Consider the following 17,529-nt stretch of genomic DNA (forward strand, 5'->3'; position numbering starts at 1 on the left):
TTCTAAGAACTACCAATAATCATGGAGTAATAAAGCTTTTCCTACGTTTATAATACATCACCTAACTTCCAAATATCCCTCCCAAATTACCGTACTATAATTATTTTTTACATGTATGTAAAACACATTGCTTTCGATGCTTCCTTAATTTGAAATTATATTTTTGAAAATATTAAATACAACCCTCCAGAAAAAGCTCATACGAAATTAGATGTTAGTCACTATTTTCTTTAGAACATTTATTTAATGAATATTTTTACACGAGTTTGTTTTCTTCAACTTTTAAAACCTTCTTTGCTGTCTTCAACTAAATAAGTTTGGTATAGTGGTACATATTGTTGTTCTTGCCATTAAAATAGAAAACTGCAGCAATGACCACCCCTCATAACAACAATTGACTCGTCTGTTGCTAAGACACCAGTTCGAACTGCAAAAAACGGTCAAAGAGATTTAAAAAAACGTTCTGAGAAAATGGATATGCTTGCTTATGATATTTATATTAGTCGTATAATTTTGATTTACTCTCCGTGGGTGGAAAAATTGCTACCACTCGAAAAAGTATACTTACTTTTCGTATGTGGTATGTCAATAATGTTAACTACGATGTATTTAAGACAAATAAGATCAAATTTGTCGAAAGCCATCAAGCTACTGAGATTTTCACTGTTCGTCATTACATCACTAATTATTGCTTCACTTGTCTTCCAAGTTCTGTTCTTAACATACATACAGAAAATAACCCATGAAAAAAATAACCATGGGTGGAAATTGAAGAGCTTTCTGATCTCAATCATGAACACCAAATATCCTGGTTATGGGTAAGTCATGAGATTCGATAAGACCAGTTTTTATAGTTTTATCAGTAAAAAATTAACTTGATTATTTCGTGTTAACAGAATTTGCGAAACATATCGGTCTCAAACAAAGATGATATTGTGTCTTTTTATTGGACTGAATGCGTCATTAATTAGCTGTATCTTTAAACATGTTGTGGAATGAATAATTAAGGAAGCAAGTCTTTTGTGTTAATTTTTACAGTTACCGTATATTTACAGAAATGTAATTGCAGTTGTTGGTCGTACGGATTTTTGCAAAGATTTGTATCTATATTATCGATATGTATATAAGACTAATGTTACATAAATTACAGTAGGACTACTTAACATTCTAAATTTACTTTCTATTATCAGTTATCCTGATTTTAGGAGATGTAACCAAGGTTGTTCAATGGAAGGTTCATATTTACACAACCTAAGGAACCTCATAATCTACTTTGCGGTGTTTATTGCATTCGTAGGTCTTGGGTTATGCCATCTAATCCTTCGGGTATTAAAGGTGAGATTTTAACTCAAACAATCTGATGTATTATATTTACTGAGAATCCCTTAGGCAATTAAACAAATCAACAGCAAAAACTTTCATTTGTACGAAATCACAGGATTATCTATTGTATTATTTATTGATGATTAAACACTAACTAAATGTCAGGATTACTTGTGTAGGCTTTCTTATTTTTTATTGTCATTAAATGAATTATATTGCACCAACGACATAAAGCAAGAGGTGCGAGAATAAAAACACGAGAGGTTAATTCTTTGTGTGAATACGATATTCAACTTTGTAGGTAACTTTAATGGTGTAATTAATAACATTTTATACAAAAGTCGAGAGATAATAATTAATCCTTGTTGACAAAAGCATGTTTTTTGTGATATTTTAGTAGTTGTTTTATAATAATTTATATTATTTACTTTCTGTTATCCGTATTGGTGTATAAAATACATTACTACGTAGTAAACAACTTTACAACTCAAATCAATTTGTTTGTGCTTAAGTACAAAACTACAGGGTGGCCCGTAAGTCCCTACCTATCCATATATCTTAAGTATCCAATGTATCTGTGTGCTGTCCCTCATTCTCGCTCGCTACATAATATTATGTGACGCCGTGTTCTGTGATACATTTTCCTCAACATAGCAGTGGTTATTGTTCCAAATGCCGCGGTAACAGCTGCCTTCAACTCATCATTAGTATTATAACGTTGTTCAGACACAATATATGGATAGGTAGGGAGTTACGGGCCACCCTGTACACAAAAAAACTATCTGTGCTCAGCCCAACACGGGTATTGAAACCTGATTTTTAGCAGCATAAGCCCGCGGTGCTAATGGGATCCTCAAATTTGTTATTTTTTTCTTTAGTTAGACCCTCAAAATTTCTCTTTACAGCTTGTTCAGGAGTGTTCTACTGTGATACAAACAGTAATTGACAGCACAAAGCTTCAGTTGGTTTAAATGAAAATTTCAGACCATAGTGTTCAATATTACTTTTGGGTTATTTCACTGGGTTTTACACATGGCAGTCTAGGTTATTGTAGTTTTCCACAGTCTTGGGTTTATATAATTCAAAAGCATCTCTTTGATGACTTTACTGGTGACAGAACATTGGATTCACAGTTTACCTGCAAATACATCATTGGTTTAGAATTATTATTTCCAGTAGCAGATTTAAGGTTGTGTAATCCCAGGGCTATTAATTTCTGTGGATTTTACACCCACGTAATTTTACATAGAATAAAATTATCAGTGGGCTCCCATTAAGATCATAGGCTTTGGGACTGAGCCTTCTCTAACCTCTACCTAAATACGCCTCTGATAACGTCAGAGTTGCAAAATTAATAACTACATGTCTTTACCAGAACGTAATATCTGTTGAAAAAGAAGAAGTGAAGAACTACTCACCACTTGGACTGGATGAGAAAGATGTCATCATAATTAAGCAGACTGTGTCCACCAAACCTGATGACAAGAAAGTGACAGATGAAGAAAACATGGAAAAGTTTAGAACTGCTGTTTCTTTGAAGGAGCCAAATAAAGACAGCAATAAGATGTCAACCAAGGAAAATGAAAAAGAAGTGACAGACGAGGAAATCATGACAGTGTTGAGAAGTATTGTTTCTGAGGGAGATCCCAATGAGAAATATACAAATATGAAACAAATTAGCCAAGGGTGAGTTTGAAAGTCTTGTGTTCAAAAGAATGGTATAGTGGCTTAGAGGTAAATTTGTACTCAGTACTAAAATATTATAGACAAAAACTTCATTTTTGGAACGTAGAACTAATTAATTAGAATGTATTATTTTACATTAATAATATCACTTCATCAGTCAGTTTTCTGTTTTTATAAGAACATATGTTGCTTTTTGTTTAATTTTTGTTATACGTTCAGTGGCATTTAAAAATATTTCCCTTATAGCTCCGCAGTTGTGACCATATCTTTGGGGTGGGTTATCAGTTTTGCATACTCATCCTTGATTTGGCCACTTGTGTTTTTTATTAAATAGGTTTAGGATTCTCTCGACATTCCTCTGTTCTCAGGATACGTTTTCATTATTATATGGATGACTGGTTACTGATAGCTCATTCTGAACAGGAGTTTGCCTTTTATACTCTTAACGTTCTCCAGATGATAAGTCGAGTGGGCTGTTTAATCATACCAGAGACGTCTTCCTTCAACATTCCTAATATCTGACCCATTTGGGTGTTTTTCAATGCCCATCTTAGTAAGGCGTAATTTTCTACTCACTGACTTCATTCAATGGATGTTTCAGTTCACTGCATTCTTACTGGTTCCTCCATCTATTACAGTTAAAGGAAGCGCTATCGCTTTTGGGGTTGTGGTCTGCTCTGACTGTTTTAATCCCTTTGTGATTGAGTTGATATTTGAACTCTTCACAATTAGTAATCTTGCACGGGAACCTTTGCAGGCATCTATTGCTCTTCCTCCTACGATAAACAACGAACTGTTTTAATAAATGGACAAAATCCACACATAGGCAAGTTTATTTCAGTTTATCGTCGTCATTCGTATTTACTTGTTACATTCATGAATAGAGGGAAATGGTCGATCAACAGGGAGGCTTCGGGGTGTTGGTTTGTAGCTGAGAAGTCTTATATCAACACTTTGGAGCTTTTGGATTTAGGATCAGTTATTGCATCTGATCAGACATCGTTTGTCATAATTCAGTCAACAGTTTTGCAGTGGTTGCGTATCCGAATCACCAAAGTGGCACCCTTTCTCAATATGTTTTATTTTGTTGGACTTTAGTTTCTTGGTCAACACGCATGATATCCATGTCACTGTGAGTCACGTTCTCGTTGTTTCAGTCTAGCCGCAGGTCATCTTTCTTGTCCAAACAAAAACTGTCCAATGAAATGGTCTCTTGGTCCTCTCGTTTTCTGGTGGCTTCAACTACAGTGAGATACTCCTTACATTAATGTCCTTACCACATCCCTCAACCACCAATTACTTCTATTTTCACCTCCAGTCTCTTATCCTTTCGCCATGACTATTAGTGCTTCAGTTATGACTGAACCAACATATACCTATATATTTATTATCACATGCAACTTTTTCATTGGATAATTTTTTCATCCATACCACTCAATCTCAGGCTCTTCTCATTGCCCATCATTGGCCTTTTCAGCCGTGATTTCCAGCTTCCTCTTTCTCCGTTTATCTGCCTTCTTTTGCAACTCAGTCATCAGTGCCTCATCTTGCTCTTCCTGTCCTCCATCTTCATCCTTGGTTTTTACCTGGTCCTTTGTGAGAATTTTTAAGCTTCTTAGAAAATGCAGTTTTATTTCTGGAATGTACCATTTGCCCCTCCTCCATGGAATTTTAGTAACATAAATGGAATGTTTTGTGGCATTGGTCTTTGGGCCAGGAGTTTTCAGCTGATTGGACCATTGTTCATTGTATTTCTAAGATTATAACTTGGATGTTTGATTTGGAATACTCTATGGCCCTTGGTTTTCTGTTATCGGTTGGCTTTGTCCCACGTTTTTCATTTTTTTTCCAGTATCATAGGGTATTTACCTCTCCCTCCATGTTGATAAGTTTATTTCAGATTTGTCGTCCTCTGTAGTTTTTCTTAACTGATATTTTAATGTCGTTCTCCAATGCCTCAATCAGCCCTCATTCAAACCATTTTCCACGTGTTCCTTGTTCCAACTTTTTCTTAATATTTCTTTCATTATCCCCTTAATCTTGGACGTTGGTAGTCTGATTTATTTGCCAATGATATTTCATTTATTCTTTGTCATCCTACCTATCTTCTTCTTCAGTTGAATTACTCTTTATTTTTCAAAACCTAAAAGACTATGGAGAATATATTCTACTTTTCTCTGATTTACCTTCCTTCCGTTTTTTACTCTTATCCTACGTGTAAATCAGAAATACTTTTTTCTGTGCGTGCTCTTCAATGTTACATTGCCAAATGGTTTCCATCTGTGATTTTCCTTCCTGCCTCTCTGTCCCTTTGCAACCATACTCTGTTTGTGATATTTCTCTTTCTACATTTTACCGTCTATCTGCCTTCTTTTGCAACTGATATCGGGTTTTGGATATAGTTCGCTTGCTTATTCGTTTTTTTTGTTGTCCTCTCGTAGTTTGTTCCAGATGTCAGTTTGTTTTCAGTCGGGCATGTAGAGGATTACAAATACATTAATCTCCACTATTTGCATAGTTTCAAATTTCTACCTCGTTGGACTATCGCATTCCACATGTAGTCATTTTTCAAATTTCCATGTGACTTTGACTTGTGAGTTATTTTTTTAATTTTTATTTAATTTTTTCAGGAACCTTATTTCCTTTTTTTATTCTAATTCTTATTATTTAGGTCTCATTTTATAGTGAATTGTACCCGACGAGAGTTTCTTTAACGTTTGAAATTTACACTGTTCAGCCATATTGACTTGCTTATTATGTTTCATGGCTATGCAGTGCATACTGCTGGATTGGTTTGTTTGTTTTGAATTTCGCGCAGAGCTACACGGGGGCTATCTGCATTAGCCGTTCCTAATTTAACAGTGTAAGACTAGATAGAGGGAAGGCAGCTAGTCATCACCACCCACCGCCAACTCTTGGGCTACTCTTTTACCAACGAATAGTGGGATTAACTGTCACCTTATAACGCCCCCACCGCTGAAAGGGTGAGCATTTTTGGTGTGACGAGGATTCAAACTTGCGACCCTCGGATTACGAGTCAAGTGCCTCAACCATCTGGCCATGCAGCGCCACCATACTGTTGGAAAGATCCCTTGAAGGTTTTCCTCACGATGGAATTTCTTTACAAATACGCTCGTCTCAGACCATATCACTCATGGCCTACATGGCTAGAGAACAATAGGATAGCTGTCCATCCCTACCATGTCTTGTATTGAGAAAGTCATCATGGTCTGCTTTTAAAATTTGGGTTTTTGTGGTCATCCATTGCACTGTTTCAGGTATTTTTATTCCTTTAGACTATCCACTGTGTTTTATGCGCCTCCCTTTTCTTCTAATGGAGATTGGTAGTTCTTACTACCTTCCATTTCTAAGCTGGTGGGGTGGTGGATTCTAGAGGCATACTTTTTAATGATTTAATACCTTAAAATTCCATATAGAAATATCATTCACTGTAGAGTAGGGTGGTGGTGTTCTGTTGGTGTAGAAGGCATGATAACCTCTACATTAAAGCATACAAAAACCAAAGAAGTAAGACGTCAAATTTCAGTTGAACCCATAAATTTGGATCTCTCATCCTACCCAGACCTCGATGTCAGTTGCCAATGGTTGAGTTTTGGATTTAGAGTAAAACCAACCAACATAAGTCCTCATACTTGTATTACAGATGTCGATCTTCCACGCTCAATTATATACTCCATCTGTGTCGTGGGTCGTAGTAGAGGTGCTGAGGAATGTTACAGTTCCTTATCTTCTGCTCTCATTGTGTATCTTATTCCGAGGATGTTGCTGCACCTGGGTTGGTTCTGGTCAGTTTCACTCTTGAGAGAGAGTTAATTTCTCTGTGGTAGACATTTTATGAAGACTGGATATTGGGTTCCCAGATTGATATATCATTTTGCATTCTTAAAATGTGCTCTGTTCTGAAGTCTGGGGTGGTTTGACATTCTCAGTCTTTTGAACTTCAGGTGAAAGAGTATGATCATCATCCTCCCACAGTATGGATGTCGGCTCCCAGAAGCATGGGTTTTGGATATAGTTCGCTTGCTTAGTGCGATCTGTCACACTCTAACCATTCTATACCCACTTGGATTATCTCCTTTGGTTCACCGCTCGTATCAATCACACCTTTCTTGGATGGCTGGAGAGTATACCTGTTTCAGACGTGGTACTGTCTCCAACATCAGCACTTTGAATCTGACTCTTGTCTCCAGAAACAATATTTGGATGATTTTGACGGATTCTTCTTTTCTTCTCTCACACTGGTTACTCTTGATAAACTGGCCACATACATAGCATAATGCGTTTGGAGAGTGCTTGCAGCTTGTTGATGCCATCATAAATAAAATCAGATAGGTCTATGTGTTCACTTTGGCAGCTAGAACTAAACTGAAGTGGTTAGTGGTGAGCCCCTGTGTACATATTACCATGAAAAGTTCGAGAAAATTCCAAAAGTTTTTTGTAAATTCTTGGAAGACCTACCACATTCTAGAAAGTTCGAGAAAATTCTTTATTAGCTACTTAGCACTGAATCTACATGGAATGTTCTGGAAAGTGGTAAATTTGAATATTTCATTACCAAGGTCACAAAAGTAAAGTTTGAAGAGAAAAATAGGTCTTTTCCATTTACGTTAGGCATAAGCAATTGGGATATAACACTTTCTGCCCAGGAACAAGAAAAAGTAAAAATTTTGTAATATAGTGTTCTTTCTTTTATTGTTTTAGTGGTTCAGGAACTGTCTATACTGCAGTAACAACTGAGACTGGGTTGGAAGTTGCTGTTAAAAAGATTAATGTAATGAAGCAACTCAGAAAAGACCTTATCATCACCGAACTTTCAATAATGAAGAAATATAAACATCCAAACATAGTCAGTTATTTGGATAGCTTTCTTGATGGTGATGAACTCTGGGTAAATGTTGTTAGTGTTACAAACATGTTAATTCTCTTTTGTTTTTAATCTTACCTGTTATAGTGTGTAGGTTAACGTACTGTTTTTATTTAATTAAGTGGTCAATTTCAAGCAACCCTACAAGTTTAAGAATATTTTTACATATCACTCTCAGAGGTCTGCTTTGTTTAAATTATAGTTATAAATAATACGTGATAGTTTTAGTGTGGGAGGTTGCAGCCACATTTGCTTCTGACACAATAACTTTCTATTTCCATTCTGAGCTTCTACCAGTATGTTATCTCTAACCAGCACTCTTTACTTTTTACTTTGCTTTATTCATCTTTCTTGTATGTTTCACACACAAAGTTTTACACGTGGTTATTGAAATTATTTTATTCAGGAAGGTTGAGTTTGTTAAATTATTAACATCTTATACAATACCCTCAAATGCAGCATTATATATAAAACTGTAAACATTGTTTCGGGTGTAATACAATAAATATTAACTTTTCAGTTTCTTAGACAAAATACATTCCAATTTAATATTTTATAAATGTTGGGAATCAGATTACAGCTTTAGTTACCAATATATGAAAGAGCACATTTCACAAAATGTAAAACATCTTTTGAGGTAGAAAAATAAAAGTTAGAATTGAAGAAGCAACAAAATTGTAGAAAAGTGTTTTTTGCTGATTGACGCTTCCTTAACACTTGAAGTTGAGTTCATATATTTTTTGAACCACAAATCTTTCTAGACAATAAAATCTCACACTTAAAAAATGTTAAACAACTGATGTTACTTCAGTTCCTACTTCATGAACGATTATTTGAAGAACTTTTATGTTTTATTAGATATATGATTACTGACAGAATCATAAAATAGGAAAAATAAATTATTTTGTCTCATTGTTAGGTATAATTTTATTAAAAAATAAAATGTAAGTGAAATTTTAAACTTTATTTGTTTAGATAATAATGGAATATTTAGCAGTTGGCTCAATGGCTGATGTTCTTGCCAAAACCCGTCTTTATGAAAATGAAACAGCAGCAGTATGTAAAGAAGTATGTTATATTGATTGTTGTTAGTAACTATTAAGAGGTTTTAGAGATCTGATGATTGTAATTTATTTTAACGTTTGTTTAACAGTGATCGTAGTTCCTTGCCAAAACTCTGTATACTTGCTTCCATAAACTTTTGGAAGAGAAGACGAAATTTTAAATAACATTTCAGAGAGTAATTATGAAGCTCCATCTAGTGTACACTCTCTGTAGTTCTTTCTAGAGTTACAGAAAGTTTCACTTTGGTGTATTATATGGAGCACATCTTCAACAAGTGTACAAAATTATTATTAATTTACTATTGGGAAATTCCAACTGCACTAAGTATCACAAGAAACTTATATCTGTGGTATTAAAAAAGTGGTACCTTGTATAACAACTTCACGTATATAAAATAGTCAGTATATTTTGGTAAAGATGTTTTCCAATTATGAGTTTTATGTCATGTTGCTGAGCAAGAAAACTATATAGGTTGTAGTTTTATATTGAAATAGGCTCAGAATATCTACAATCACATACTCATGTAGCAGAGGTGATCTGAGACCCTTGTGGGGGGGGGGGGGCATGCCATCTCATTATGAGGTGGGGCTCATACCATCCCACCAGCAATCAGAGTCACAATAGCCAGTCCACCTTTGTCACACGGAACATATCAACCTTAAAACATGACAGTTGCTGGGTGCATTCGTTTGTTAAACATATAATATATAGAGAAGCCAATGTGTTTTGGTAATCGTACTTTCATGAAGTGGCTTTTGTCATGTTGCTTAGCAACAAAAGTATCGCTTAATATTGTATTGTAAATACAACATATAAATAACAAAAATGGAAAATATTAAAAACTTCATTTTTCATTAAAAACATTGGTGACACAACAGCAAATACCTTAATTCAGAAATGATTTAATTTTAAAATTACCGAGGGATAGTCACTCAAGGTTTGGGTGTCAACCTACAAAGCCCACACTTTACTCATGGCCAGGTTGATGTTGGATGTTAGTTTTAGTAAGAATCTTTACCTGTTGGCAAGAGATGTTAAAACAACTAATATATCAACCTAATAACATGATGAAAGTGCTTCTGGTAGTTATTAATGTGCAGAAACTTTGATATTTTTGTGTTGTTGTCTCCAACTATCACAATATATACATACATATATAAAATATTGAATACAACAAGCACACTGAATTAAAATTACACTTCTCTCTTAAAACATTTAACTTTAAAATAAATTCATATTTCATTTAGATACTCCAGGCAGTACAATTTCTTCATCAGAACAACATAGTTCATAGAGATATTAAAAGTGACAACATTTTACTTGGGAAAGATTGGACCATAAGTGTTTAAACATATAATGCCTTAGTGAACACAAGCATTTCTAAGTATTTTAGCTTGTTTGTAACAGTTTCATGTCAACATACATTACTTGACAATGTATATATATTATGAAGATGTTGAATTTTGATATTTTTGTGTTGTTGTCTCTAACTATCACAATATATACATACATAGATAAAATATTGAATACAACAAGCACACTGAATTAAAATTACACTTTTCTCTTAAAACATTTAACTTTAAAATAAATTCATATTTCATTTAGATACTCCAGGCAGTACAATATCTCCATGATAACAACATAGTCCACAGAGATATTAAAGGTGACAATATTTTACTCGGAAAGGACTGGACCATAAAACTAGGTAAGTGTTTAAACATGTGGTGTCTTGGTGAAAACAAGCATTTTTAAGTATTTTAACTTGTTTGTAACAGTTTCATGTTAACATAGATTATTTGACAATGTATATATATTATGAAGATGTTGAAACAACACGTGATATCAGTGGGTTGTTTGGTTATACTAAAAGTAACTTATTAATCAACATAAATGTTTCCAGTTTTCAAGTTCAGTACAAAGTATGTACATTTTATTACTTGATACATCTTCTGAATGATTTCTAAGAGAATATATCCATGTTTTTATTTTATTATTTTAAATAGTTGTTGTTATATTTTATAGTTTGATTTTACACTCTGGTTCTCTATTTTTTTCGTTTTTACTTCAACATCAAATTTGAAAAATATTAATAAGAAATAATTCCCAACTAAAAGTAGACTTATTCTAACTGTATAAAGCACTGAATACTTTTAAATCTTAATTCGATTTTTTTCTGTAAACTTAAAACATATAATGAAATAAATCCAGCTGTGTAACACAGCTACATATTGTGCTGTTAATCAATAGGATTGTAACTTGACATAAAAGGAAGATTTTATGTGTACTTACTAGCAACAGTACAATCTATGTCAAATGAACTACTAGCCCACATTGTTGCAAGAAATTATCATAAATTATTTTCTGATTTGATACCTAAACGTTTATAAATATGTGATACATATGAATAAAGAAAAGGAAATCTGTGGCAAATCGATTGAAAAAATGGAAATAATTTCACTTTCAGACTGTATTTTTAAGTGTTGGATTTAGGTATTTGGTAATTATAAAACAAATTGTATATTTAGTTGGATTTGACATTTTTTAAGGGGATTTCTATCAACTTTTTGTGTGCTGGCAAGTTTTATTTGTGCATTTGGATGATTACATATTTCTATTTTACAGTCAAAATTTGCAGTAAGAGGAGAAGAAACCCAAATTAGAGTTAACCTTGTATTGTAAGGCTGACTCACAGTTATTTATGTTTCCTTTTTTCTCAAATGGTAACTTTATGTTTGTTTCTTTCCATCACATAGCTGATTTTGGAATAAGTGCTCAGCTCTCCCCAGAACAAAATAAGCGAACATCATTGGTTGGAACTCGTCGCTGGATGGCTCCAGAATTAGTAAAACAGATAGAGTATGGGCCTGAGGTTGACATTTGGTCCCTCGGCATAACAGCCATTGAAATGGTCAATGGTAAACCTCCTTATCATCAAGAAAATAGTGACATGGTAAATGTTGGTAACCAGTAATTACAACCAGTACCCAAATTCTTAAAATCTACATATTTGTACTTTAAAACCCAATCGTATGCTTTGTTAAGGATGTCTTTCACCAACTACGGAGAATAGCTATAATAAAAACAAAAACAACACTGTTCACATTATTCAAACATGAAGATGTATTGAAGATAATGATGAACAGTGGAACGATGACAGCAACAATGAACATTTGACAAAACTGTATACAGTAACAAACAGTTAATTATTGAATGTTGTGGAATGTACATGTTATATTATTATCTTTCAACTTCTTAAACTTTATTTTGTGCAATAGTATGACTACCATTTTGTTAACCCTTATAAATAAACACTAACACTAGATAATTCACCCACGGTATTTAATTACTATAAAGGTATATCTTTAGTGATATTTAGACATTATTAGGAAGAATTATCCAAAGATTTGTACATACTGTTAAGTTAGGTTATTGATTTAGTCATAAAGTCGCACTCTTTTTTCAGGTATTTGACTTAATAACACAAAATGGAAAACCGAATATTGAAAATAAAGACAACCTGTCTCCAGTGTTTCGAGACTTCCTGGACAGGTGTCTAGAAGTGGACATAAGTAAACGATATACTGCATCTGAACTCTTAGAGGTGTGGTATAAATTACTGTTATTTTACGAGGCTATGTTTGTTTGAGATGAACCTGTTATCCTCATAACATACACCAAAAAAGCAGTATCATTAAATGTTGGAATTCGTTGTTATTACTGGCTGTTCATCTTATGTTGTGAAAACTTCAGCTTACTATGGCACATCTCATAGTGTGATATTTATTTATTTTGTAATATTCATAATTCCATAAGATATCAATTTTTACTCTGTAAAAATGTTTAGTTTCATTTAAGTTCATCCTACAGTACTGTGCAAATGTGTTAGGACAAAGTCAAAAATCAAATTTCAGGCTACTTTCAAAGAACAGTTGAAGGTAAATCACAGGTAAAACATGAATATTTTTATTATTATTCACATTTAGTGCAAGAGAAATTTAGTGAGAATGTTTGAGTTCAACAAACAGTGAATATTTGTTGTGTCCCCCCTTTTGCTTTAATAACTATGGAAAGTCTTTCAGTCATTGTTGAAAGACGTTTAATCACAGTTTTCTTTGGAATTTTACTTGAAATATGTCGAATATACTCCCATATATTTACTTTGGAAGTAACTTTTGATTTGTCAAGTTGTATGTCTATCAAGTCCTAGATCTGCTCAGTTGGATTGAAATCGGGGCTCTGTGGGAACCACTCTATCATTTGAATGACTTCAGCAGCATATCTCTCAGCTAATTAATTTCTGCATAGGTTGGATGACGGTATGGGGTCATTATCTTCTTTGTATTAGAATTCATTACCAATAATTAGCAAAGCACTTGGTCTACCATGATGGATCAAAATCTGGTTCATTATTCCATACAGTTTGCAAAATCTCCTGCTGAGGTGACACCCCCAAACCATCACAATGTCTCTCCCCTGCTCTATCACAGGTGCTATGCATTGAAGTATCTTTTGCCTTTCTTCCATGGGACATACAACATGCACTTTGAACTAACTATTTCAAACAAGGACTAATCCATCCATATCAATTCTTTCCAATTATCAGCAGCACAGTTTCTTAACAATATTTGGAGAACAAGGTAAAGGTTTTTAACTGCTATACAATCAAATATTCCATTATCATCTAACCTTCTTGATACTGTAAATCTGGACACTTTTCTGTCATTTGGCATTTATGTCATGCTTGAGGCCAGTGGCAGTCAGCCTTCTGGGACCACTACAGATAAATTTGATGGAGAGACCAACTGGTATCACATATAGCTTTTATGCAAACTCTCTGCTCTACTGACAATTCTTGGACTTTTTGGTCTGTGGAATGACAAGATAACATTGTATATGTGTTATTACTGTTTTTATCAAGATTTATTTGTGGTTTGCTATGAAATTTATTCCTTCTAGTATATACTGGTACAAAGTGCTAGCTTCATTTTACATAGTTAATACATTGCATGTTGTACCATGACATTTATTTCAGGCCCTGAATTTTATCACTATATTCATTCAAACAGAACCATTATGACACGTACAAGGTACAAGTGTAGGGAATTCTAAAATAATAAGTATTCTCATCCTGGCTCATTTAATTGTTGAAAGTGATCAGTGAATCACAACCATTACTACAATCAGTAATAACATGGAAGAATTATCCCATAAAATAGAAAGAATGACAAAATATTCTTTTGTCCTAACACTTTCACCCAGTACTGTATAAAAAGACTAATTAACCAAACTGTATGTGATGTATAATAAGCACTTTTGTTAAACTAATGTTTTTCTTATTTTTCACACAGCATCCGTTCATGGAAGTTGCTGACCAGTGAAAACAATACAGGTCACAACAGTTATAACTATATATACATTAACAACTCAAAAACCAAATATCCCAATACGCATGTTGAAATATGTTGGCTATGAAGACTGGCATCATTCTAGGACAAGAAAATTAACAGATTGTGTTTGTTAGATCTCTCCAAGAGCAGTAGCATGTTGAGTGCCATGATTTTCTATAATTCAGTTTCATAGATTTTGAAAATAATATTAATTTTCTCTACCGAATGTGTAGCTTTGTGCTTAATTCCAAACAAACAAACTAAATTATGGAAATTATTTTATTAATTAGTAAATCTTAAACCATATTAAATGTTTCATAGTTTAAAACATAATGAATTTGAAACATAGATAAACCTTTTGCATGAAAAATCATGGAATATGCATTCATTGTTAAGGAACTTATGAAAGAGTGCCTTATTTTGGAAACCCAAGAGTATCGTTTTTATGTAATATTTTTAAGTTGACAATAATAAATCAATTTAGAATACATAAAAAATATATTTTTCATATTTATATACACACATGTTATTTCAAGTTGCTCTCTACTATTTTTTTTCTATTCATTCCAGGTATCTGATGATTCTTTGGGAAATATATAAACAAAGCAGCTCTTACAGAAAACTTAAAAAATACTATGAAATATTTATCTATAAGTTCCTTGTTTTATCAACTTTTTGATGTGTAGGATTTGGTTAAATGTATAAGTTACAAATTATTCCTTTCTTTAAGTTCCGTGCCCTCCTGGAGAGTTCAGAAGTAAAAAAAACAAGAAGAACGTGTCCTCTGTCCCAAGGACCATTACAGTAGTTATTTTGGATCCTGCAATGTTCGGCTTTGTCCAGAAAGACGATTTACAAACCCTGGAGCCTCTTCACTGTAAACGTAAGTTTTATCAGATACTTACTATGAACAACTTTATCTCAGTTATATTTTGAAACTACATGGCTGCAAATGCTCAACTCTCAAATAGCTTTAGAACTTCTAGTCAGCATCATTAACAAGTAATGTTATTTATGTAGTTTAATACTATCCACTTGTCATACAGAGAGTAAAGCAACTTACGCTATGAACTTTATACCAAGTTCAGACAATTTACCTGTTTCTATTATTTAGACAAATTATTTTGCTTTTATTTTATTCTTTGATATCCATAATTTGAAACAGAGGTTTGACTGGTTTTTGTTTAGATGTTTGTTATCAGTTACCTTTAAGGTTTTACCTTCTGTTATTTTTTTGTTGGTCTTATTGTCACTTCTGTAATTTTTATTATCACCGTTTGTTCCTAATTTTCTCTGACCTTCCTGTTTGTTGTTTAAGAATACATTTGTCTTTTCTAGCGATCTGAATTATACGTTCTCACAATACAGAATGAAAATACAGCAGCGTGTTGTTGTATTTGCAAGTTATGGCCACATACTTTGCATCTATATCTGAATGAATACAAAATGTTTAAAAATAAAAATATTCTTAGCTAATTCCGATCTACTGTTTTCCGCTGTAAAAGCTAACTACAGTCAATTATCCTGAATTTTGTTATTGAAAACTAACATCTCAGCTCTTGTTTTATATATTTGTGATACTTACCAATGATCATGATATACTGATCTGAATAACTTTATCATTGTAGTCTTATAATCGAAATGATAAGAAACCAGTTTTGGTTGATAACAGATAAAGTCAGTTGACACTTAACTTAAATAATATGTTCATGGAATTATTGTTTTAATGAAATAGTCTCCCGATGGGACAGCGGTAAGTCTATGGATTTACAACGCTGAGATCAGGAGTTCGATTGCCCTCTGTGGACACAGGAAATAGCCCGATGTGGTTTTGTCTAAGAGATTTGATAGCTTACTTGGAGTAGAAAGCAAGAAATCAACTTTCTGTTTGCGGTCATATACAGTGCTTGTTGTACTAACTTAGCTAATTCCGATCTACTGTAAAAGCTAACTACTGTCAATTATTCTGAATTTTGTCATTGAAAACTAACATCTCAGCTCTTGTTTTATTATATTTTATTTTGTTTTTTCTCTGATATGTATTGATATATTTGTGATACTTACCAATGATCTGAATACTTTTCTCATCATGGTATTCAGTTGGTTTAGTGAAATAATTCATATTATTCATTTGCTCACCTTACAAAGTAAATAATTTCTCTAGAGATTTGTATCTGTTGATCGAACTGTTGTTACTGCACCAAATAAGAATTTTAAAATACTCCTATCTACGTTAATTAAACTGCGTTTTATCGATTTCGTTCAGAAAACGATACGCTATCTTTATATCATTTAATTTTAATGATAATTGAACTGTCTTATCTTGATATGATAGTTTTTAACAACCTTCGTAATTTCCTATTAATACTAGCTGCGTTACGCTTAGTATTCTCAGAATATTTTATAAATATTGTTGTAAATTAAAAGTATCATCTTCAAATTATAATACATCGAACAAGATTTGAAGTTTATTAATATGGGTATAAAAGTGTTTCTTTATGTTGGTTTAACGTGTGTTTGCTCTTGTATTACAAGGAATTATTTAGTTTATCGTCTAATGATGTCGGATTCTCTGTTTGGAATTTAAATGTTACCTGTAGTATATTTATTTGGATTGCAGTGTTCAATTTAAAAACGTGAGATTCTATTTTTTGTGTTACATGAAGGTTGTTTGAGTTTTGTTCTGACGTAAAATACGTGGAAGTTGCCATAATGTACTTTTATAAATTGCTTTAGTTTTAGAATATTTTGTTTATTTTATTTGGGGTTATTGATTGGGTGAGTATCGCGTTGTTGACTGAGGTTTCTCTATATTACCATTACTTGAAATCTCCTTCGTAATCACTTTATAACCTAGAAATATCGAATTATATATGAGTTTTGTAATAAAAAAGGTTTATTTATCCATTGTTGAATGTCTGCAAAATTTATTAGCATCAAATCGATTCCTCAGAAATATAAATGCATAAAAGAGATTGTCACAATGTGTTAAAAGTACCAAAGAATTACTTTAGAGATAACGTGAAATGTGTTTCTCATAATTTTCATGAGAGGAAGTGTCGATGTTGAAATATGGTATGAATAAGTATTGGTAAACATGTCGACATATTGTTATTATAAATGTTACCATCAATGTACACATTCTAAAGATAAATCCTAGGACCCATTATTCCTCCATATATT

General features: G+C 33.0%; 1 protein-coding gene across 3 annotated transcripts; it reads left to right on the forward strand.

Moving 5' to 3' along the window:
- Window positions 1–437: 437 nt before the first annotated feature.
- LOC143224868 (serine/threonine-protein kinase PAK 3-like) lies at window positions 438–14,913 on the forward strand. Of its 3 annotated transcripts, none has more exons than XM_076453259.1 (8): window positions 438–818; window positions 2,699–3,009; window positions 7,732–7,918; window positions 8,870–8,962; window positions 10,565–10,664; window positions 11,713–11,909; window positions 12,423–12,560; window positions 14,308–14,913. In XM_076453259.1, exons 2-8 carry the CDS (start codon window positions 2,831–2,833, stop codon window positions 14,335–14,337), a joined length of 924 nt encoding a protein of 307 aa, XP_076309374.1. In that variant the 5' UTR covers window positions 438–818; window positions 2,699–2,830; the 3' UTR covers window positions 14,338–14,913. The 3 variants fall into 3 exon arrangements, with proteins under 3 accessions (XP_076309374.1, XP_076309373.1, XP_076309372.1); XM_076453257.1 differs by lacking the exon at window positions 438–818 and adding an exon at window positions 866–1,335; XM_076453258.1 differs by lacking the exons at window positions 438–818; window positions 8,870–8,962 and adding an exon at window positions 864–1,335.
- Window positions 14,914–17,529: the final 2,616 nt, after the last annotated feature.

This window comes from Tachypleus tridentatus, chromosome 9, assembly GCF_004210375.1.
Source record: "Tachypleus tridentatus isolate NWPU-2018 chromosome 9, ASM421037v1, whole genome shotgun sequence".
Classification (NCBI taxonomy): domain Eukaryota; kingdom Metazoa; phylum Arthropoda; class Merostomata; order Xiphosura; family Limulidae; genus Tachypleus; species Tachypleus tridentatus.

Coding starts and splice junctions, on each gene's coding strand:
- LOC143224868 (XM_076453257.1), top strand. CDS start 1,228: ATGGAAGGTTCATATTTACACAACCTAAGGAACCTCATAATCTACTTT. Junction 8,963..10,564: donor CAGCAGCAGTATGTAAAGAA/GTATGTTATATT, acceptor TATTTCATTTAG/ATACTCCAGGCAGTACAATA. Junction 12,561..14,307: donor CTGCATCTGAACTCTTAGAG/GTGTGGTATAAA, acceptor TTTTTCACACAG/CATCCGTTCATGGAAGTTGC.